The sequence below is a fragment of the Erithacus rubecula genome (genome assembly GCF_903797595.1).
Source record: "Erithacus rubecula genome assembly, contig: scaffold_860_arrow_ctg1, whole genome shotgun sequence".
NCBI lineage: Eukaryota > Metazoa > Chordata > Aves > Passeriformes > Muscicapidae > Erithacus > Erithacus rubecula.
The window spans coordinates 13681-37978 of record NW_027635476.1 but is presented as its reverse complement, the minus strand read 5'-3'; the positions used below and the strand labels follow the sequence as shown (position 1 = coordinate 37978).

Genomic DNA, 24298 nt, shown 5'->3' with positions numbered 1-24298 from the left:
TCTTTGTGATTCCTTGCCGGCACCGCCTGGCTGTCTGCCCTTGCACAGAAGTGAAACCGAGCCCGGTGACTCCGGCACAGGGAGAAAGTTCAGGGAATGTGCTTCAAGTTGGGATGATCTTGCTCTGCCTACGTGGTTCTATTTTATGGCTCCACCAATTTTTTTGGGGGGTGAAAAAAAAACATTAATCCCTGCTCAGAGCTTGTAGCAGAGCAGGAATTCCCATTTTCTGTGGTTTTCCAGCAGCCAAATTCCTGGAATCCACATGCCTGGAATCCACAGTTTCCCTCAGAGCTGCACAAACTCAGAGGGGCTGGAGCTCCAGTGCTGCCTTTTCCCATTTGGGGATGGTTTGGGGCTGGAATAATTCCCTGAGAACCATCAGGGCTCAATTCTCCCAAATTTTCTTTGATGGGGACTCTGGTGAACTGGTGAAAAAGTTCAGGAATTAAAGTTGGGAATGATCCTGCTCTGCCTACGTGGTTCTATTCTGATGGCTCCACCAATTTTTTTTGGGAAAAAAAACCCCACATTAATCCCTGCCCTGAGCTTGTAGCAGAGCAGGAATTCCCATTTTCCATGATTTTCCATTATTTTCCATTGTTTTCCATGATTTTCCAGTACTGATCCCACCACCAGCAACTCATGAAAGCTTCAAACCAGGAGCTGAAGCTCCCAAAGTGGGTCAGGTCACCCCAAAGACAAAACAGAATTGTTTGTTTATATTCTTGGAGTTTGTAAATGGAAAGATTAAAAAGAAAAACCCAAAACTGGGACATGTCAGGTTTCCAAGCTGATGAATTTCTCTTTCCCAAAATTCAGGAGAATCCAGGCTGGAGCTTTTTTCAGGGATCTGCTGAGTCTGGCATTGCCTTGGATCTCAGGATGGGGCTGGAATTAGGTCCAGGCTCAGAGTTAAATTTGTATTTTTGGGGTATTTTGGGTGTTTTTAACGAAAAATGGGGCTGATCCATGTTCTGTGGGATTCCCATATGGATTCTGGTTTTCCTCTGAGGATCTGACCCCCAAACTTGCCAAAAAAAAAGCTGTGAGGACATAAAATTCCAGCTGGCTGTGCTGCAAAGAAGATTAAAACCAAATCAACCATTTCTATTTGCTCTGATCCCTCTTTTAAACCTTTTTGAAATGCCATAAACTGGGGCCTTTTCCTTTCCACATTAAAAATCATGGATTGGTTTGGGTTGGAAGAGATTTTAAAATTATCCACGGGCAGAGTTTCACCTCGGACACTTCCAGGGATGGAACAGCCACAGCTCCTCTGGAAATTCCATTCCAGGGCAAGAAAAAAAACCACAATTATCTGGTGCTTTTAACCAATTAAAAGAAAACAACTTTTGAATTTGCTGCTTGGTGTCTTTGGTGGGAAGGATAAAACCCCCAGAGCCAGGTGGTGCTCAGCTGTTAGAGGAGCTGGAGATTTGCAAAGTGAAAAAAAAAATATAAATACACCCCCCTGGCTCCTGGAGATAAAAGCCAATTGGGGTGCCCACCTTATCAGAGGGGGAGCAGCAGTGGGGCAGAGTGCTGAGCTTTGATAAGGAGCTCCAGGTGCCCTTATCAGCTGGGAGGGGCTGTGGGTGCTGCCCCAGCCCCAGGAGCCTTTCACTGCCTGATGCTTCCCCCCAAAATTTCTGGGTGCTGCTCCATCCTCTGGGATGCAAATCCTGGGGTTCATTCCTGGATTTTTTGGCTGCTGGCACTGAGGGAAAGTGGGTGAATTTTGGGGGTTCTGCTGGGATTTGTTGGGGTGTAAGTTATTAAGTTGTGGATTCATGGAAGGGTTTGGGTCTCGCTCTGTGTCACCCCTGCCATGGGGACACATCCCACTGTCCCAGATTATCCCAGCCTGGCTTGGGCACTGCCAGGGCTCCAGGGCAGCCACAGCCCCTCTGGGAATCCCATCCCAAAATCCCAATAGCCATCCCTGCCCTCTGGCACTGGGACCATTCCCTGTGTCCTGTCCCTCCATCCTTGTCCCCAGTCCCTCTCCAGCTCTCCTGGAGCCCCTTCAGGCCCTGAGGTGTCCCCTGACATTCTCTTGTCCCCACATTTCCATTCCCTGAATCCCAAACCAGCCTTTTCCCTCCTTCCTGGCTCTCATTTCTGAGACTTTGAAAGCAATCCAGGAGATCCCAAGGAGCTCCAGCCCCAAGCCAGCAAATCCTGTGGGATCCTCCTGAGCCCAGGGATGGGGCAGGAGTGGGAATTCCATCCCAGCCCCTCCCACCCTCCAGGGAGGAATTTTTCCTGTGTTTATTTCCAAACCCATCACTCAATCCACTCCCTTCTCCTTTTGGATCTCAGGATGGGGCTGGAATGAGGTCCAGGCTCAGAGTTAAATTTGTATTTTGGGGCATTTTGGGTGTTCCTAAGGAAGGATGGGGCTGGACTTAGATCCAGTCTCATAGTTAAATTTTTAATTTTGGGTGTTTCTAAGGAAGGCTGGGGCTGATCCATGTCCTGTGGGATTCCCACATGGATCCTGATTTTCCCTATGAAGATCTGACCCCCCAAACTCACCCAAAAAAAAGCTGTGAGGACATAAAACTCCAGCTAGCTGTGCTGCAAAGAAGATTAAAACCAAACCAACCATCTCTATTTGCTCTGATCCCTCTTTTATTTTCTAAAACGGGATATTTTCCTTTTCCACCCAGGAAGGTGAGGAAACCCCCTCTGGAGCAGCAGCAGGAGGATTTTAACCACTGCAGGGTTAAAATATAACCTGGCAGCAGAATTGCTGCACCTGAGAGTGCAGGAGAAAGGGCTCATTAAGGTGACACTAATTCCCCCCTCCCTGCCTTGCCAGAAGGAGATTAAAGTTCTTGCTCAAGGAGAGGAAATAAAAACCTCGATAAACCCTGTGGAGCAATGTTGGGAAATGTGTCCCTGCCGGTTTTATTTCCTGGGATCACTGTGCCCGGTTTGTGGCTGGAATTTCGGGGGTGGGTGTGGCTCGCCAGCTCTAAAATGTCATTTAATTGTGGAAAACACAGTGACAAACGCTGCCGGCAGCACAGGTTTGGTGTCTTGCCCAGGAAATCAAGGTGTGATAATCCCAGAGGGCAAGAAGGGGAGATTTAAAACAATTAAAAAATTAAATTTGAAGGGTCTCAGGGATGGGGGGATGGCTGGGACACCGCAGTGAAGAGTTTTTCCAAGTGCAGGAAAATGCTGCCAAATTCCCCAGATCCATCACGAGTCCCATGCACGACAAAACCATTTATTATTCTTTTTTTCCAGCAGCTCCGTGTTCCCTTGACAAATAAAAAAAAAAGGAGGAAGGAGAACATCTCGTGTTTCCCCCAACACCCTGGATTCTCTCAGCTCATTTCCAACCCAACACTTTATTTTCCTGGGTTTTTTCCCCGTTTTTTAGGATGGTCTCCTCCTTCCACCCAGCAATAAATTGCGCTGCAGTATCGTGGCAATGGTTAACCTTGATTTGAGATCAACACCTCCTTCCCTGCAAGGTCGAATTCCAAATAATGAGGAATGAAATCAAATCAGGAGCCGCAAAGACTTTGCCTCCTTTCTGCTGGATTTTTTTTTTTTTTTCTGATTTTTTGGGTTGTTTTTTTATGGTGGGGTAATTGTGTAAGATGAGGGGAAATGAGTTTTTTGGGGAGCAGCGAGGATGCTGTGGATCCCAAAATGAAAAACAGGAAGGTTTTTATGAGTTTTCCATCAGTTTTTTTTTTTTTTTCTCGCACAGTGAGATACAGGCAGGGGAGGAGCTGCTGAGACTCCCTCAGAATAACCCAAAAAAACCCAAAAAATACCTAAAAAACCTTGATCAACAGCACAAGAGCTGAGCACGGCCCCTTGTGCTTTGGGGACAATTTGGGGCGATTTTGGGGACATTTTAGGGCTTTTTTGGGGATAATTTGGGGCTGCTATAGCGATAATTTGGGGCTGCTATAGAGATAATTTAGAGCTGCTTTAGGGGATATTTTTAGGACTTTTTTGGGGACAATTTGGGGCTCCTTTGGGGATAATTTGGGGCTGCTTTGGGGACAACTTGGGGCTGTTTTGGGGGCATTTTTAGGGCTGTTTTGGGGATAATTTGGGGCTGCTATAGTGATAATTTGGGGCTGCTTTGAAGATAATTTAGGGCTGCTTTAGGGGACATTTTAGGGCTTTTTTGGGGACAATTTGGGGCTCTTTTTGGGGACAACTTGGGCTACTATAGCGATAATTTGGGGCTGCTATAGCGATAATTTAGAGCTGCTTTAGGGGATATTTTTAGGACTTTTTGGGGGACAATTTGGGGCTGCTTTGGGGACAAACTTGGGCTGGTTTGGGGACATTTTAGGGCTCTTTTGGGGACAATGTGGGGGCTGTTTTGGGGATATTTTGGGGCTGTTTTGGGGATATTTTGGGGCTGCTATAGCGATAATTTAGAGCTGCTCTAGGGGACATTTTATGGGCTCTTTGGGGACAATTGGGGCTGCTATAGGGATAATTTAGTGCTGCTTTCAGGGATAATTTGGGGCTGCTTTGGGGATAGTTCAGGGCTGCTTTAGGGGACATTTCAGGTTTGCTTTGGGGATATTTTCGGGCGCATTTGGGGCTGTTTTGGGGACCTTGCATGGTAAACAGCCCCTTTGCCCACGGAATCTCCAACTCCTGGTGTGATTGAACCTTCCTCTGCTTCACCAGCGGGTGGGGAGGAAACTTTTGTGGCGGTGCCCGTCCCTTTATGAGGGTTGCCCGTCCTGGCACAAGGGGGGGGTGCCAACTCCTCAGGGGCTGGTGAGCTCGCACAGGACACGCGACATTCAGGTGACACCCGGGAGTGGCAGGAATCGCTAAATCTCCCGTTCCTTCCCTTTTCTCCCGGCCGGACGCCGATCGCGGCGGGGACACCGCGCTCGGTGACAGTTGCGATCCCCCTCAGCGGCCGCGCCTCAGCACCGCCCTCCCCTCATGAAATAGCCCCGCCCCTCCAGCGTTTCTACCCATCACATCCCTCTGGCCGCGTTAATTGTCATATTTTATTGTTCATAATGCTGCCAATCATTTTCCGCCCGGCGATGTCATCAATGCGCCCCGCTTCTGATTGGTGGGGCGTGGCGAGCGAGGCTTTAAAGGCGGGCGGCGGCGGGCGCGCGGTCCCAGTGCCCGTCCCCCCGGTGCCGGTGTCGCTCCGGTGTCGCCAGCCCGGGCCCGTGTCACCCCCGGTGGCGGCGCATGGAGCTGAGCTGTGCCATGGGGGGCAGCACCGCCGCCCCCCCGGGCCCCGGCCCGCCCGCCGCCCGCCGCGGGGGCCGGGCTGATGAGGGCGAACGACTACGAGAGTTTGGGCAGCGGCCGTCGCGCTCAGCACGCACATGGTGGCCGGGCCGGCGGGGATCATGGAGCACACGGTCATGTACCCCGTGGACTCGGTCAAGGTGCGTGGGGACAGCGCGGGGCGGAGGTGCCCGGGTGGGGGGACACGGGCGGGGGATGCTGCGGGACAGAGCGGGGAGCGTGCGAGCGTTATTGGGGTGCGGGGGTTATTGGGGTATAGGGGGTTATTGGGGTATAGGGGGGTATTGGGGTATAGGGGGGTATTGGGGTATAGGGGGTATGGGGTGCGGGGGTTATTGGGGTACGGGGGTTATTGGGGTATAGGGGGTTATTGGGGTGCGAGCGTTATTGGGGTACGGGGGTTATTGGGGTATAGGGGGTTATTGGGGTATAGGGGTTATTGGGGTGCGGGGGTTATTGGGGTGCGGGGGTTATTGGGGTATAGGGGGTTATTGGGGTATAGGGGGTTATTGGGGTATAGGGGTTATTGGGGTGCGGGGGTTATTGGGGTACGGGGGTTTATTGGGGTATAGGGGGTTATTGGGGTATAGGGGGTTATTGGGGTGCGGGGGTTATTGGGGTACGGGGGTTATTGGGGTGTAGGGGGTTATTGGGATATAGGGGGTTATTGGGGTGCGAGGAGTTTTGGGGTACAAGGGGGAAGGAGGGCAAGAGAGGGTGAAAGAGATTTTGGAGTGCAAGGTTTTTTTGGGGTGCAAGGGGTTATTGGGGTGCAAGAACTGGGGATTCAAGGAGAGGAGGGAACGGGTGTGCAGGAGGTTTTGGGGTGCAAGGTTTTTTTGGGGTGCAAGAGGGGAGTGTGCAAGGGGTTTTTGGGGTGCAGGAAGTTTTGGGGTGCAGGGAGATGGGAGTGGAAGAGATTGGCAAGAGGTTTTGGGGTGCAAAACGAGGAGAAGTGTAAAGGGTGTGCAAGGAGCTGTTGGGGTTCCAGGGAGGAAAATCTGCAAGAAATTGGGGTGTTGAGGTGCAAGAAAGGTGGGAATGTGTGAGAAATTTTGGGATGCAGGTGGGCAGGGCACCCATGGGATTGTCACCAATAATGTCACCAGTAATGGGATGGGACTGTGGGGGTTTTTTTGGGGTCAGGGTGTTCCTAGAGGAGCTTCCTGGTGGATTTTGGAGCTGACCACACTCAGGGAAGGTTTTGCAGTGGAAATCATCCTGAAGGATAATCCTTGCTGCTGTGAGGAGAAGAGGGAAATTTGGGAAAAGCCAACCTGCCTCACTGGTGGTGTGGATGAATCACAAGATGTTGCAATCCCTTCTCCTTTTCAGGGCTCCCTGAAAAAGTAGAAAGAGCAGAGCAGAGGAAATACTTTGGTTTTTGCAGGTCCTTCCAGGGTGACAAGCACTCAAAGAAAATATTTTTTTGTTTGTTTGTTTGTTTGTTTTTTGTGATATTTTTGGGTTTTTCCCTGCTGCACCTGCCTCCTAGATTTGGGATATCCCCCCTGACATAAATTTTTATGCCTGAGCAGTTTGATTTTCCCTCTGGAATCCTGGACTTGCTCACCAGGGCATTTCCTCAGCAGGGAAAAGCAGAGTGAGAAATGAAAGTGTTGCCTGGCTTCCTGCAGTGGGAGGTGCTTTGGAGGAAAAAAAATTCCCCGAGTTCTGATTTCCAGCACTGGGGTAATCCTGCCTGGAAATGCTGGGAGAGGATAAAACTCCAGGAAAACTCAGCTGTGTGTGCTGGGACAGAGTGAAATCCCCAACTGGGATCTGCCCCTGTTCTGCTGCAGGGAAAGGGTGACAACTGACCCAAAAAAAAAGGGATTTTTTTAATCCTCAAACAGCTTTTTGTTTGTTTAGCAATGGGTGCAATCCAATAATAAGTCAGTTCCTGAGAGCTGCTTTCACTTGATGGGGGGAGAGAAAAGGAGCAAAACTTTTCCCAGTGGCATTTCCAGGGTCATTTCCAGGCTGGGGGTGGGTTGGGATTTTCTGCTGCTCGGGGGGAATGGCAGAGTCATTTCCTGCCAAAGAGAAACCGAAAATGTCATTTGGGGAATTGTTGCACTTGCACAACCCCTGAATTCCTCAATGGTTTGGGTGGGGAGGGACCTTCAGATCCTGCAGTGCCACCCCTGGGCAGGGCAAATGTCCCGGTGTCACCTGGCACCTCTCACTGTCCTGGTGTCACCTGGCACCTTTCCCTGTCCTGCTGTCACCTGGAACCTTTCACTGTCACCTCTCACTCTCCCAGTGTCACCTGGCACCTTTCACTGTCCTGGTGTCACCTGGCTCCTTTCATTGTCACCTTTCACTGTCCCAGTGTCACCTGGCACCTTTCCCTGTCCCAGTGTCACCTGGCACCTTTCACTGTCACCTTTCACTGTCCCAGTGTCACCTGGCACCTTTCACTGTCACCTCTCACTGTCCCGGTGTCACCTGGCACCTTTCACTGTCACCTTTCCCTGTCCCAGTGTCACCTGGCACCTTTCACTGTCACCTTTCACTGTCCCAGTGTCACCTGGAACCTCTCACTGTCCCAGTGTCACCTGGCACCTTTCCCTGTCCTGGTGTCACCTGGCACCTTTCATTGTCACCTGCTCACTGTCCCATTATCACCTGTCACCTTTCCCTGTCACCTTTCCCTGTCCCAGTGTCACCTGTCCCCTTTCCCTGTCACCTTTCCCTGTCCTATTGTCACCTGTCCCCTTTCCCTGTCACCTGCTCACTGTCCCACTATCACCTGTCCCCTTTCCCTGTCAACTTTCTCTGTCCTGGTGTCACCTGGCACCTGCTCACTGTCACCTTTCCCTGTCCCATTGTCACCTGTCCCCTTTCCCTGTCCCCTTTCCCTGTCCCCTTTCCCTGTCACCTTTCCCTGTCACCTTTCCCTGTCCCAGTGTCACCTGTCCCCTTTCCCTGTCCCCTTTCCCTGTCCCACTGTCCCCTGTCACCTTTCCCTGTCCCCTTTCCCTGTCCCACTGTCCCCTGTCCCTTTTGGCAATTCCATCCCAGCCCCTCAAATGCACCAATTCCTTCCCAATACCCAATTTGAAATTACACTTTTTTTTCCCCCCAGTATTAAATAATAAATAATATTTTTTTTCCCCTTTGACCTCCAGCCTCTCCTTCCTCTCCCCCTCAGCTCTGCCTGTTTTGGTTTTTTTTTTTTTTTTGTTTTGTTTTGTTTCTGCCTGTTTGGACACTCTGGTTTTTTTTTGGTTTTTTATTTGTTTCTGCCTGTTTGGACACTGTTTTTTTTATTTTTTTTTTTTTATTTTTTCTTTCTCACACTTCTCAGGCTTGTTTTTGCAACCAGCTGTGCTGGGAGCCCAAATTATTTGGAGGCATCAGCATGTCAAGGACTTTTCCTGGCAGAAAAAAAAAAGAGTTTCTCCTCCTTTTCCCTTCCCTTTTCCCTCCTTGGCTGGTTGTTCTCCTTAATTCTGATTTTGGTTATTATTTGGACAATTTATCCTCCTAAATTCTGATTTTGCTTATTCCTAAATTCGGATTTTGGCAATTCCTTGGCTGTTTGTCCTCCTAAATCCAGGATTTTGTTATTTCTTTGGCTGTTTATCCTCCTGAATTCTGAATTTGGTTATTATTTGGGTAATTTATCCTCTTAAATTCTGAATTTGGTAATTCTTTAACAGTTTGCTCTCCAAAATTCTGAATTTGGTTATTATTTGGACAATTTATCCTCCTAAATTCTGATTTTGGTTATTCCTAAATTCTGAATTCTGTTATACCTTGGCTGTTTGTCCTCCTAAATTCTGATTTTGATTATTCCTTGTACTTTTACTTCTATTCAATCCTAATTTTTATTACTTCTTGGATTATTTTTCATGATTTTGGTTATTCTTTGGGCACTTTGTCCTCTTGAATTCTGCTTTTGGCACCTCCTGGAGTTGCTGAATCCTGGTTTTATCTGTTCCTTGGGCTTTTAATCCTGTTAAACCTGAGTTTTGGTTATTCCTTGGGATGTTAGTCCTGGTTTTATCTGTTCCTTGGGCTTTTAATCCTGTTAAACCTGAATTTTGGTTATTCCTTGTTCACTTAGTCCTGGTTTTATCTGCTCCTTGGGCAGTTAGTCCTGTTAAACCTGAATTTTGGTTATTTCTTGGGCACTTAGTCCTGGTTTTATCTGTTCCTTGGGCTTTTAATCCTGTTAAACCTGAGTTTTGGTTATTCCTTGGGATGTTAGTCCTGGTTTTATCTGTTCCTTGGGCTTTTAATCCTGTTAAACCTGAATTTTGGTTATTCCTTGTTCACTTAGTCCTGGTTTTATCTGCTCCTTGGGCAGTTAATCCTGTTTTACCCAGGTTTTGGTTATTCCTTGGGCACTTAGTCCTGGTTTTATTTTCTCATTGGGCTGCTAGTCCTGTTAAATCTGAATTTTGGTTATTTCTTGGGCACTTAGTCCTGGTTTTATCTGTTCCTTGGGCTTTTAATCCTGTTAAACCTGAATTTTGGTTATTCCTTGTTCACTTAGTCCTGGTTTTATCTGCTCCTTGGGCAGTTAATCCTGTTTTACCCAGGTTTTGGTTATTCCTTGGGCACTTAGTCCTGGTTTTATCTTCTCCTTGGGATGTTAGTCCTGGTTTTATCTTCTCCTTGGGCTTTTAATCCTGTTAAACCTGAGTTTTGGTTATTCCTTGGTCAGTTAGTCCTGGTTTTATCTCCTCCTTGGGCAGTTAATCCTGTTTTACCCAGGTTTTGGTTATTCCTTGGGCACTTAGTCCTGGTTTTATTTTCTCATTGGGCTGCTAGTCCTGTTAAACCTGAGTTTTGGTTATTCCTTGGTCAGTTAGTCCTGGTTTTATCTGCTCCTTGGGATGTTAGTCCTAGTTTTATCTTCTCCTCGGGCTGTTTGATTTTTCAACCTTTCAGAGCAGCTCAGATCCACTAAAAAAAAAGAAAAAATCCTATTTATCCATTCTATTTGACAGCTTTACCCACCCCACATCTCTTTTTTTTCCCTGAAAACTGAGGAGGAGGCTCCAGGGGACACTAAATTGGCATTTTCCTCTTTTTGGGGGGAATTCCTATTCCCATTTTTCCCAAAACTGTCCCAAGCTGGGGCAGAGTCAGGGTTTTGAAAGCAGGAGGAAATTACAGCCATGCCTGGATTTCTTCACCCAAACTCATTCCTGGGGATTTTTATGGATAAAGCAGAGCTGAAGTTGTTTTTTTTTTCCCTGCACCATCCTAATTCCTTGATTATTCCATGGATAAATAAGAGGAAAATTTTCTCTTCTCTTCTGCACCATCCTAATTTCTTGATTATTCCATGGATGAATAAGAGAAGAAGATTTTCTTCTCTTCTGCATCATCCTAATTCCTTGGGTTTTCCATGAATAAATAAAAGCAGAATTTGCTTTTTCCTTCTGCACCATCCTAATTCCTTGGGTTTTCCATGAATAAATAAAAGCAGAATTTGCTTTTTCCTCCTGCACCATCCTAATTCCTTGGGTTTTCCATGAATAAATAAAAGCAGAATTTGCTTTTTCCTTCTGCACCATCCTAATTCCTTGGGATTTTTATGGATAGAGCAGAGCTGAAGTTGTTTTTTTTCTCTTGCTCCATCCTCATTCCTTGATTATTCCATGGATAAATAAGAGCAGAATTTGCTTTTCCCTCCTGTATCATCCTAATTCCTTGGGATTTTTATGGATAAATAAGAACAGAATTTGCTTTTCCCTCCTGCTGCACCTTGGATGTCACAGTGGGAATGTGGACACCATTCAGGAGGATAAATAAAAATCCAGGATAAATAAGGAGCATCCAGGGGATGGAGCAAAGCAGAACAAAAATTGCATTTTCCTTCTGCACCATCCTGATTCCTTGATTATTCCATGGATAAATAAGAGCAGAATTGGCTTTTCCCTCCTGCAGCAGCCTGGGTGTCACAGCAGGAGTGTGAACTCCATCCAGGATAAATAAATATTTAGGATAATAAGGAGCATCCAAGGGCTGGAACAAAGCAGAGCAGAAGTTTCTCTTCTCTCCTGCACTATCCTAATTCCTTGGGATTTTAATGGATAAATAAGAGCAGAATTTGCTTTTCCCTCCTGTACCATCCTGATTCCTTGCTTATTCCATGGATAAATAAGAGCAGAATTTGCTTTTCCCTCCTGTACCATCCTGATTCCTTGATTATTCCATGGATAAATAAGAGCAGAATTGGCTTTTCCCTCCTGCACCATCCTCATTCCTTGGGATTTTAATGGATAAATAAGAGCAGAATTGGCTTTTCCCTCCTGCAGCAGCCTGGGTGTCCCAGCAGGAGTGTGAACACCAGGATCAATGAATATTTAGGATAAACAAGGAGCCCCCAGGGTGTGAGCTGAGCCCCCAGTGATCCCAACCCTGCCCCCTGAGCTCAGGATTTGCTGTCTCAGGTAACCAGGGCCTGTCCCTGCTGTGCTTTGTTGCAGACACGGATGCAGAGCCTGCAGCCTGAGCCCCAGGCCCAGTACAGGGGTGTGTTTGAAGCTCTCAAGAAGATGGTGCTGACAGAGGGGCTCTGGAGACCCCTCCGTGGGGTCAATGTCACCATGCTGGGGGCTGGCCCTGCCCACGCCCTCTACTTTGCCTGCTATGAGAAAATGAAACAGTCTCTCAGTGAGATTTTCCAGTCAGGAGGAAACAGCCACCTGGCCAATGGTATTTTTTTTTTTGGGGGGGGGTTTGGAGTTTAAAAACAAAAAAACAAAATTGTTTGTGGGTTATCAGGCTGCTCCTGATAACCTGCTGTTCCTCTCAATTTAAAGTGTTATTTAATGTCAAATTATTCCAGCACAAATCATCAGTTTAGTGGGGAAAAGGTGGTCAGGTGCAGCTGTGCTGTTCCTGGATTGCTATGGAATCCTTAAAGTTGGGAAAAATCTTCAGGTACCACCTAAAGTTGTGATTTTTATGCTGAAGGCATCACCTCAACCCTCTGGAGGTTTGAGTTCAGCTGTCCCTGGGAGCACAGAGTGCAATATTTCACTTTTAAACCCAGCAGGAATTGAGCAGCCTGGAGATTCCCATGATTTTACTGGGATGTGCTGCCATGTGAAGGGAATAAAATCCCTTCTCCTCACTGGAAACACATTCCTGTGTTTGCCTTTCAAGCAGCTACAGGCCTGTGGTGCCAGCAGGAAAACCAGAGCTGTGGCTTGATGAGAAATGACCAAAAGTCATTTGGGCAAGAAGGAATTTTGGAGGTGGGAGCCAACATCAAAGGGAGGGAGTGTCTGCAGAGCTGAGCAGGGGATGGGTCAGGGCTGGCTGGGTTTGGCACAGCCAGGCTGGGTGCAGATGAAAATCCCAAATTAGGGAATGCTGAGGGCAGGGTGAGCATTGCTCAGAGCTCAGCCTGCCCTGGAGAGCAGGGCTGGGGGATGGGGGGGATTGCTGTGCTGGGGAGCTGGGGGGTCCCTCAGCTGGGATGGCATCCCCCCATGGATGGGATTCTCCTGTGGAGAGGATGATCCCATGGATAATTCCCCCCTGGATGGATCCCCTACGGGTGGGATCATCCCATGGATGGGATTCTCCTGTGGATAGGATCATCCCATGGGTGGGATTCCCCCCTGGATGGATGCCCCATGGATGGAATCATCCCATGGATGGGATTCTCCTGTGGAGGGGATCATCCCATAGATGTGATCACCCCCGTAGATGGGATTCTCCTGGGGATAGGATCATCCCATGGGTGGGATTCTCCCATGGATGGATCCCCTATGGATGGGATCTTCATGGGTGGGATTCTCCTGTGGAGAGGATGATCCCATGGATAATTCCCCCCTGGATGGATCCCCCATGGATGGGATCATCCCATAAATGGGATCCCCCCATAGATGGGATTCTCCTGTGGATAGGATCACCCCATAGATGGATTTCTCTGTGGATGGGATTTCCTTGGATGGATCCCTCCTGGATGGATTCCCTCATAGATGGGATCATCCCATGAATGGGATTCCCCTGTGAATGGATTCTCTCATGGATGGATCCCCCTGGATGGACTCCCCTGGGTGGGATCCCCCTGGATGCATCCCCCTGGATGGAACCCCCTGGATGGGATCCCTCTGGATGGATCCCCCTGGATGGATCCCCCTGGGTGGGATCCCTATGGATGGATCCCCCTGGATGGATCCCCCTGGATGGGATCCCCCTGGGTGGGATCCCCCTGGATGGATCCCCCTGGATGGGATCCCTATGGATGGATCCCCCTGGATGGATCCCCCTGGATGGGATCCCTATGGCTGGATCCCCCTGGAGGGCACTGCCAGGCCAGTCCCTGCCTTCTGAGCCAGTGTTTTTGTTTTTCTCAAGGCTGTTTTTCCTTGCAGGAATTGCTGGGAGTGTGGCCACGCTGCTCCACGATGCTGTGATGAACCCTGCTGAAGGTAATTCCTGGAATTCTGGGCACCCAGGGCCTTCAGTGCCAGAGAATCCAGACCCCACTGCCCATCCCCCAGTGCCCAGACCCCACTGACCCTGTCCCTGTCCTTTGTCCCTGTCCCCACAGTGGTCAAGCAGAGGCTGCAGATGTTCAACTCCCCGTACCTGTCGGTGTCCCCAGACCCCACTGCCCATCCCCCACTGCCCATCCCCCACTGCCCATCCCCCACTGCCCAGACCCCACCTGATCAGCCCCCACTGTCCCTGTCCCTGACCCTGTCCCTGTCCCTGTCCCTGACCCTGACCCTGTCCCTGTCCCTTGTCCCTGTCCCCGCAGTGGTCAAGCAGAGGCTGCAGATGTTCAACTCCCCGTACCCATCAGTGCTCCCAGACCCCACCTGATCAGACCCCACTGCCCAGACCCCACTGACCCTGTCCCTGTCCCTGTCCCTGACCCTGTCCCTGTCCCTGTCCCTGTCCCTGTCCCTGACCCTGTCCCTGTCCCTGTCCCTGTCCCTGTCCCTGTCCCTGACCCTGTCCCTGTCCCTGACCCTGTCCCTGTCCCTTGTCCCTGTCCCCGCAGTGGTCAAGCAGAGGCTGCAGATGTTCAACTCCCCGTACCCATCAGTGCTCCCAGACCCCACTGCCCAGCCCCCACCTGATCAGCCCCCACCTGATCAGCCCCCACTGACCCTGTCCCTGTCCCTGTCCCTGTCCCTGTCCCCACAGTGGTCAAGCAGAGGCTGCAGATGTTCAACTCCCCGTACCCGTCGGTGTCCCCAGACCCCACTGCCCATCCCCCACTGCCCATCCCCCACTGACCCTGACCCTTGTCCCTGTCCCTGTCCCCACAGTGGTCAAGCAGAGGCTGCAGATGTTCAACTCCCCGTACCCGTCGGTGCTGGGCTGCGCTCGGGCTGTGCTGCGCTCCGAGGGCTGGGCCGCCTTTTACCGCAGCTACAGCACCCAGCTGAGCATGAACGTGCCCTTCCAGGCCATCCACTTCATCAGCTACGAGCTGCTGCAGGAGCACCTCAACCCCCGCCGCCTCTACAGCCCCTCGTCGCACCTGCTGGCCGGAGCGCTGGCCGGGGCCGCGGCCGCCGCGGCCACCACGCCGCTGGACGTGTGCAAGACGCTGCTGAACACGCAGGAGCGCGGCGCCCTGCGCGCCCTGCGGCCCGGGGGGCACCTGGCGGGCATGGCCGCCGCCTTCCGCACCGTCTACCGCCTGGGGGGGGCTGCTGCTTTCTTCAAAGGCCTGCAGGCTCGGGTCATCTACCAGATGCCCTCCACGGCCATCGCCTGGTCGGTCTATGAGTTTTTTAAGTATTTTTTGACCAAGCAGACGCCGGAGGAGAAGGAGTCGTCGTGAGAAGGGGTGGGGGTGTGAATGGGACTGAGTGCAGCCCAGCTGGGTTTGTGGTTGTGTGTCTCACACCCAGCTGGGTTCACATCTCTGCATCTCCTCACCCAGATGGGTTCACATCTGTGCATCTCCCTGCAGCCAGTTGGGTTCATATTTGTGTGTCTCACAGCCAGCTGGGTTCTGCTGGGTTCATATCTCTGCATCTCCCTGCAGCCAGTTGGGTTCATATTTGTGTGTCTCACAGCCAGCTGGGTTTGCATCTGTGCATCCTCTGCAGCCAGCTGGGTTCTGCTGGGTTCTCATCTGTGCATCCCCTCCAGCCAGCCCATCTGGATTCTGCTGAGTTCATCACATCTGTGTATCTCCCTGCAGCCAGCTGGGTTCTGCTGGGTTCATATCTGTGCATTTCCCTGCAGCCAGCTGGGTTCTGCTGGGTTCATATCTGTGCATTTCCCTGCAGCCAGCTGGGTTCTGCTGGGTTCATCACATCTCTGCATCTCCTCACCCAGATGGGTTCACATCTGTGCATCTCCCTGTCTGGGGTTCCTGTGGTGCTTGGTCACTGAGTGTCCCCTGTGAATCCCAGTCACTGAGTGTCCCCAGGGAGTCCTGAGTGTCCCCAGGGATTCCCATGGAGCTCCCCAGGGATTCCTGAGTGTCCCCAGGGATTCCTGAGTGTCCCCAGGGATTCCCAAGGATTCCTGGTCACTGAGTGTCCCCCAGGGAGTCCTAAATGTCCCCAGGGATTCCCATGGAGCTCCCCAGGGATTCCTGAGTGTCCCCAGGAATTCCCGTGGAGCTCCCCAGGAATTTCTGGTCACTGAGTGTCCCCAGGGATTCCCCAGTGTCCTCAAGGATTCCTGAGTGTCCCCAGGGAGTCCTAAATGTCCCCAGGGATTCCTGAGTGTCCCCAGGGATTCCCAAGGATTCCTGGTCACTGAGTGTCCCCCAGGGAGTCCTAAATGTCCCCAGGAATTCCCGTGGAACTCCCCAGGAATTTCTGGTCACTGAGTGTCCCCAGGGGTTCCCATGGAGCTCCCCAGGGATTCCTGGTCACTTGAGTGTCCCCAGGGATTCCTGAGTGTCCCCAGGGATTCCTGGTCACTTGAGTGTCCCCAGGGAGTCCTAAATGTCCCCAGGGATTCCTGAGTGTCCCCAGGAATTCCTGGTCACTGAGTGTCCCCAGGGATTCCTGGTCACTGAGTGTCCCCTGTGATTCCCAGTCAGTTTGTCCCCAGGGTTTCTGGTGATTCCTGGTCACTCAGTGCCCCCTTCCTTAAACAACAACAACAAAAAAAGAAGAGTTTATACAGACTTTTATATTAATATATATCTATTTAATAACTTTATTTTGCAGCAGTGGAATTGCAAGCTGCTCTTTTTCTGATAAATGAGATGGAAGATTGAGTTTACTCCTTGCTGAAGGTTTAGGTTATCCAACCTAAGCTGCTTTTTTTTTTTTTTTTCATTTATTTTTATTTTTACAGCAAAGAAACAAAAGAGTCCTGGCACAGAAGTTAATTTTTATATAAATATAAAATAGCTGGATAATGTTTATCCTTTATTTTTCTATGTAGGCAGTTGGGTGGGTTTTTAAATGCTTTTACAGCTGGGTGCAAAGCTGTTTAAAAAGGGCTCAGATCTTCCCTCCTGTGTAAGGAAAACCCCAAATCATTGATTTTATGGCCAGATTGGCTTTAATTACCCAGGGGTAATTAATTACCTGCCTCCTGCTCTGGGTACTTGAGGGGGACAAGGAATGGGGACACCCCAAAATCCCTCTGTGTGATGGGGAGGGGGAAAAAAACCTCAATTCCATTTTAAACAGCTCTCAAAAATGCTGATTTTTAACTGATATTTGCAATTTAAACTTGCTAAAGGTGCATTTTAATGGGTGTGGTAGCTGGCCAACCTTCACCCTCCTGCATTTATTCCCATTTTTCCTCCCTGAATCCCTGATCCCATCCCAGGGTGGGGCTGGAGCTGCTGTTTCCAGTTTAGAATCCCCAAAATTTGGGGGAAAAAAAAATCTCAAATTCCATTTCCATTTCCCATTGGGGAATGGCATTTCCAAACCAAAATTCCATCCTTTAACCTCTTAATTTGGATGACCAGGATGGATTTTGGGATCCTGGATGTGCAAATTCAAATTCCAAAATCCACATTTTCCCCTGGGAATTGTTCTTCCCAAACCAAATCCCAAATCCTTTAGCCACTCCTTTAGAAAATCAGCAGCTAGGGAAGGATTTTTTTGATTTTTGGGATATTTGTCCCTTTCCCTGGGGTGTTCCCATTGTCCCATCCTTTTCCCCCAATTTTTTGGGGAGCAGGAAATTCCAGGATCCCCTCTCAGGGGTGCCACTGGTGCCTTGTGGGAATGATCTGCTGTTAAATGAGCTTTTTGCTGCTTTTTTTTTTTTTTTTTGTGTCTTAAACTGAATAAATCCCTGTGCCTTAAAATGGGAAAATCCTGCTGGATTCTCCTGGATTTGGTCAGAGCTGGGAATTTTTTAATTTTTTTTTTCCTTGAGAACCTGGAGAGAGCTTGGGAAATTGCCATGGAGATGAAATTTTGGGAATTTTATGCTGAAGAGATAAAATGTGGGGGATTCCAGCTCTGGAATTCTCACTCCATCCTCCTTGGAGTAACCTGGGAATAAAGACAAAAAAAAAATCTGGAGAGGGGATGGTGGAAAAGAGGGAAAATCCCTGGGAACAAAAATCAGGCAGGATCTGTTGGGAATTTGCTGCTGCTCAGGTTGGGAGGGAAAAAATCCTGGGGAGAAAAAAAATCCTTTATGGGAGGAGGGAAATTCTTTTAGGAAAAGGAAAAATATTTTTGGGAAAAGGAAAATTCTTTATGGGAGGAGGGAAATTATTTGGGGAAAAGGAAAAAAACTTTTTTGGAAATGGAAAATCCTTTATTGGAGGAGGGAAATTCTTTATGGGAAAAGGAAAAATGTTTTTGGGAAAAGGAAAATTCTTTATGGGAGGAGGGAAATTTTTTTGGGAAAAGGAAAAATGTTTTTGGGAAAAGGAAAATCCTTTATGGGAGGAGGGAAATTCTTTTGGGAAAAGGAAAAATGTTTTTGGGAAGAGGGAAATCCTTTATGGGAAAAGGAAAATCTTTATGGGAAAAGCAAAAAATCCATTCTGGGACTGAGCAAATCCTTCTAGGAAAAGAAAAAATGTTTTTGGGAAGAGGGAAATCCTTTATGGGGAAAAAAAGGAAAATCTTTTATGGGAAAAGCAAAATCCATTCTGGGACTGAGAAAATCCTTCTGGGAAAAGGAAAATCCTTCATGAGAAAAAGAAAAATTCATTCTAGGAGGAGAAAAATCCACTTGGCTCCCCCTGGACATCCCAACAAATCCAGCCCAGCTCTCACAATTCCAGACTCTCACCTGCAGCAGGAATATTTTCAATTTTCCAGCTGCTGGTGCTGGATCTGCAGGAAAAAAAAAAAATCCCCAAATCTCTTCCCCATCCCAAAAATCTCTCCCAGTTTTGCCTTTGGAAGTTGTGCTGCAATTCTGAGCAGAAATTCTGATTTTTGCCCAGTTTCTGACTCAGTTCCACCACTTCACCTGCCACAAGCACAGAATTCTTCAAGGGAGGATGAGGAACTTCTCCAGTTTTTTTTTTTTCCTTTGGATTTTTTGCCTCAGCAAAAATAAAATAAAATATTTTTTTTTTTTAAAGTGTTTTTTTCACTGTTTACCAATGCAGGATCCAGGTGTGAAATGCTGCTACAGTTGTGTCACTGGAGCTCGAGGAAATAAAAATATCCTGATTTTTTTTTTTTTTTCTGTCTTTTTGGAGTTTGTGGGTTTTTTTAAATTTGGGAATGAGGGAGGAGCTGGCTCAGCCCTGAGGGGATGGAACGTTCTAGAGATGCCTGAGCCCTTTTGGGGGAAAATCCATCCTGGGAGGAGAAAAAATCCACTCAGAAAAGAGGAAAATCCATCCTGGGAAGAGAAAAATTAATTTAGGGAGGAGAAAAATCCACTCAGAGAAGAGGAAAAACCTTCTGGGAAGAGAAAAATCCTTTCAGGGAGGAGAAAAATTCATCCTGGGAGGAGAAAAATCCATCCTGGGAAGAGGAAAATTCTTCTGAGAGGAGGAAAATTTGTTCAGGGAGGAGGAAAATTCATCCTGGGAAAGAAAATTCATCCTATGAGGAAAATCCTGGGAGGAGGAAAATCCTTCTGGGAAGAAAAAAATCCATCCAGGGAGGAGAAAAATTCATCTTGGGAGGAGGAAAATACATCCAGGGAAGAGGAAAATCTATTCAGGGAGAAGGAAAATCTATTCAGGGAGGAGGAAAATCCTTCTGGGAAGAAGGAAAATCTATTCAGGAAGAAGGAAAATCTATTCAGGGAGAAGGAAAATCTATTCAGGGAGGAGGAAAATCCTTCTGGGAAGAAGAAAAATCATTCAGGGAGGAGGAAAATTCATCCTGGGAGGGGGAAAATCCATCCTAAGAAGACAAAAATCCGTCCTGGGAAGACAAGAATCCACCCAGGGAGGAGGAAAGTGGATTTTGGGCGGAGTTTCCCGCCCGGCAGCTCCTCCCGGGCTCCTCCAGGAGCCGCTGCAGAGTTTGGGATCCTCCCGGCCGGGAATTCCCAACCAAAGTCACCGGCGGGGCTCCTCGGCAGCAGGAATTCCCAGCACGGAGAGGATCCCAGCCCAGTTCAGATCTCATTCCCAGTTCAGATCCCATTCAGGATCCCAGCCCAGTTCAGATCCCATTCCCAGTTCAGATCCCATTCAGGATCCCATCCTAGTTCAGATCCCATTCCCATTCAGACCCCATTCCCATTCCAGATCCCATTCCCATTCAGATCCCATTCCCAGTTCAGATCCCATTCAGGATCCCATCCCAGTTCAGATCCCATTCAGGATCCCAGCACAGTTCAGATCCCATTCCCAGTTCAGATCCCATTCAGGATCCCATCCCAGTTCAGATCCCATTCCCAGTTCAGATCCCATTCAGGATCCCAGCCCAGTTCAGATCCCATTCAGGATCCCATCCCAGTTCAGATCCCATTCCCATTCAGATCCCATTCCCAGTTCAGATCCCATTCCCATTCAGATCCCATTCCCAGTTCAGGATCCCATTCCCATTCAGATCCCATTCCCATTCAGACCCCATTCCCATTCAGATCCCATTCCCAGTTCAGATCCCATTCCCATCCAGATCCCATTCAGATCCCATTCCCATTCAGATCCCATTCAGATCCCATTCCCATTCAGACCCCATTCCCATTCAGATCCCATTCCCATTCAGATCCCATTCCCAGCTCAGATCCCATTCCCAGTTCAGGATCCCCTTCCCATTCAGGATCCCATTCCCATTCAGATCCCATTCCAGTTCAGATCCCATTCCTGATCCCATTCCCAGTTCAGATCCCATTCCCATTCAGATCCCATTCCCATTCAGATCCCATTCCCAGTTCAGATCCCATTCAGATCCCATTCCCAGTTCAGATCCCATTCCCATTCAGATCCCATTCAGATCCCATTCAGATCCCATTCAGGTCCCATTCCCATTCAGATCCCATTCCCATTCAGACCCCATTCCCATTCAGACCCCATTCCCATTCAGATCCCATTCCCATTCAGACCCCATTCCCAGTTCAGATCCCATTCCCATTCAGATCCCATTCCCAGTTCAGATCCCATTCCCATTCAGACCCCATTCCCATTCAGATCCCATTCCCATTCAGATCCCATTCCCAGTTCAGACCCCATTCCCATTCAGACCCCATTCCCATTCAGATCCCATTCCCAGTTCAGATCCCATTCCCATTCAGATCCCATTCCCATTCAGATCCCATTCCCATTCAGACCCCATTCCCATTCAGATCCCATTCCCATTCAGATCCCATTCCCAGCTCAGATCCCATTCCCATTCAGGATCCCATTCCGGATCCCATTCCCATTCAGACCCCATTCCCATTCAGACCCCATTCCCATTCAGATCCCATTCAGATCTCATTCCCAGTTCAGATCCCATTCCCATTCAGATCCCATTCCCAGTTCAGATCCCATTCCCATTCCAGATCCCATTCCCATTCAGATCCCATTCCCATTCAGATCCCATTCAGATCCCATTCAGATCCCATTCCCATTCAGATCCCATTCCAGTTCAGATCCCATTCCGGATCCCATTCCCAATTCAGATCCCATTCCCATTCACATCCTATTCCCAGTTCAGATCCCATTCAGACCCCATTCCCAGTTCAGATCCCATTCCCAGACGGGCAGAAATTCCCAAATTCCATTTCCAGGCTCACTTTCCCCCTCCCGCGGGCCCCTCCCTGTTCGGATCCTCCCCCAATTCCCGGCGCCAATCCCGCCCCGCGCTTTTCCATCAATGAATCCATGAATTAATCCCGGATTAACGCAGGATCTGGGCCGGGTTTGTTCCTCATCCGATCTTTATCTCCTTTTCTTCTCAATCGCGGCTCCTCTTTCAGCGCTAACGAGCAGAACACAAACATCTCACCTTTCCCTCCTCACCTCTTCCCTCCCTGTTTATTTTGGACTCTCCAGGTGGGAAAACTTTTCCGGCCGCTCCTCCCCGGCTCATTCTGCCACGCTCGGCCGCAAAGGGAATAAAAATATTTGTGTTTGGCCACGGGATTTAATTCCTTTACACAGCTCTGGGCTGCAGGGAAAGTGTTTTGTGCCGAGTTCTGAGGGTGTAAAACTGCTCCGGAGCGGGGAAGAAATTCTCTGCTAAAATTCTGGATTTTATCCCAGTGTGTGACCCCAAATCCTTGATTTTAGCCTGATCTGTGACCCCAAATTCTTTATTTTATCCCAGTCTGTGACCCCCAAATCCTTGATTTTAGCCTGATCTGTGACCCCAAATTCTTTATTTTATCCCAGTCTGACCCCAAATCCTTGATTTTAGCCTGATCTGTGACCCCAAATTCTTTATTTTATCCCAGTCTGTGACCCCCAAATTCTTGATTTTAGCCTGATCTGTGACCCCAAATCCTTGATTTTAGCCTGATCTGTGACCCCAAATTCTTTATTTCATCCCAGTCTGACCCCAAATCCTTGATTTTAGCCTGAACTGTGACTCTAAATTCTTTATTTTATCCCAGTCTGTGACCCCACATCTTGATTTCATCCCAGTCTGTGACCCCAAATTCTTAATTTTAGCCCAATCTGACTCCAAATTCCCGATTTTAGCCCAGTCTGTGACCCAATTCTGCCACTTCATCTGCCACAAACACACAGGGGGAGGATGAGGAACTTTTCCAGTTCTTAATCTGCTTTTAGGGATTTTTTTTCCTTAGCCAAATAAAATAAAAAGGTTTTTGAGTATTTTCTTCACTGTTTCCCAATGCAGGATCCAGGTGGGAAATGCTGCTACACTTGTGTCACTGGAGCTCCAGAAAATAAAAACATCCTGCAGGAATTCCAGCCCTAAATATTGTCAGTTTTGGGGTTTTTAATCCCTTAATTCAGCAGCTCAGAGCATCCCCACCTTCCCCTCCCTCACCTCCTGCTTTTTTTTTTCCCTCTTAGCCACCCCAATAATCCCATTTTTGGCTGGGAATAGGAAAACCAGGATTTCCTCCTGTTTTCTTTTCCACCTGCTCCCAGGTTTGCCAAACAAAAACCAATTTCTCATCGCCTGCAGGAAGCTGAACCCTCCAAAATCTCCTCGGAGCTGCAGATCCCCAGCCCAGCCCAGGTCAAACCCATCCATCACCTTGATTTCCATTTTTATTAGGATTTTATTTGCTCCCAGCGAGGTTTGGAGCAGGTGAGAAGAGGAAGGTGCAGATTGATGCCCCCGGGGCTGCTCTGCCCGGGAGAAAAGGTGGATAAATAATGGATAAATAATGGATAAATGGTGGATAAATAGGGAATAATCCCTCCTTTCAGCAGCTCCAAAGAGGGTGAGGTGCCACGGAAAAAAAATCCAGCAAAGCCTTGGAGGGAAGGAGAAAATACTGGACATTTCCTAAAGATTTTATTGGGAGTGAGGAAAAAAAAAAATGGGGCAAAAACTGCTGGAAATTGATTTTGGTATTTCAAAGAAATTCCTCTTCCAAAATCTGCGAGCTGCAGGTGAGGCTCATCTGATTTTCCTCCTCCAGAATGAATTTTCCATTTTCCCCCTCCCAGAATGAATTTTCCATTTTCCTCCTCCCAGAATGAATTTTCCTCCTCCCTGGATGGATTTTCCTTCAGGCATCTCCTACAGAGGAATCTCCAAGAATTCCCAGATTCCTGCTGCAGGATTTCGACCCTGGAGCTGATTTTTCTTTATTTTTGATTTTGTTTTTTTTTTGTTTTTTTTTTGTTTTTTTTTTTTTTTTTTTAATCTGTCAGTCCCAATAACCTCTGAATGAGAATTCCTGGGAATAATTCCTGGGAATAATTCCTGGGAATATCATTCGTGGCTCTTGGAAATCCTGAAATCAGCGCTGGATAAAAAATCCTTCGGTGGGAACAGAACCGGTTCCGGCCGCATCCAGCGGGAAAATCCCGGGAGTTTCCCCCGTGTCCTCGCTGTCCCTGGCAGCTCCCGGAGCCAAAATTCCCCCGGGATCCCAGGGTGGCATCCAAAAGAGGGGAAAAAAATGGGAATTTCAACCGGAATGTTCTGATGGTGAAATCCCCAGCACGGAGGGAATGTTTGGGCTCCAGGTGGGAAAAGTTCCTGGTTCCTCTGGGGGGATTTTGGGGGCAGGCAGAGCCGGGTCCTGAGTCCCTTCCTTGATTTCCACCCCCTTTCCTTGATTTCCTCAATTTTCCTTGGATTTCTGCTCCCCTTTTCTTTGATTTCATCCCCTTTTCATTGGATTCCTCAGTTTTCATTGATTTCTGCCCCTTTTTCCTTAATTTCCTCCCCTTTTCCTCGACTTCCACTCCTTTTCCTTGATTTCCACCCTTTCCCCCCCTAATTTCCATCCCTTTTCCTTGATTTCCACCCTTTTTCCTTGGAAAAACAACCCTAAATCCCAAGGATCCATCCTCATTCCCCAGAGATTTCCTCTTCTCCTCCTGGAAAAACATCACCAAATCCCAAAGGATCAATTCTCATTCCCCAGAGATTTCCTGCTCTTCAGGGAAAATATCCCCAAATCCTGAAGAATTCATCCTCATTCCCAAGAGTTTCCTCTTTTCCTGGGAGAACATCCCCAAATCCCAAAGAATTCCCCATTCCCAGAGCTTTCCTATTGTGGGAAAAAATCCCCAAATCCCAAAGGATTAATC

At 48.5% G+C, this 24298-nt stretch overlaps 1 protein-coding gene across 1 annotated transcript; it reads left to right on the top strand.

The window, feature by feature from the left end:
* Window positions 1-5196: 5196 nt before the first annotated feature.
* Window positions 5197-15055, top strand: LOC306816739 (mitoferrin-1-like; the record flags this gene model as incomplete). Its single annotated transcript, XM_079333176.1, is given in 6 exon segments — window positions 5197-5276; window positions 5278-5332; window positions 5334-5414; window positions 11727-11955; window positions 13629-13685; window positions 14535-15055. Coding segments are annotated over 6 exon segments (1008 nt in total). The 5' UTR covers window positions 5197-5211.
* Between the last annotated feature and the right edge of the window lie 9243 nt (window positions 15056-24298).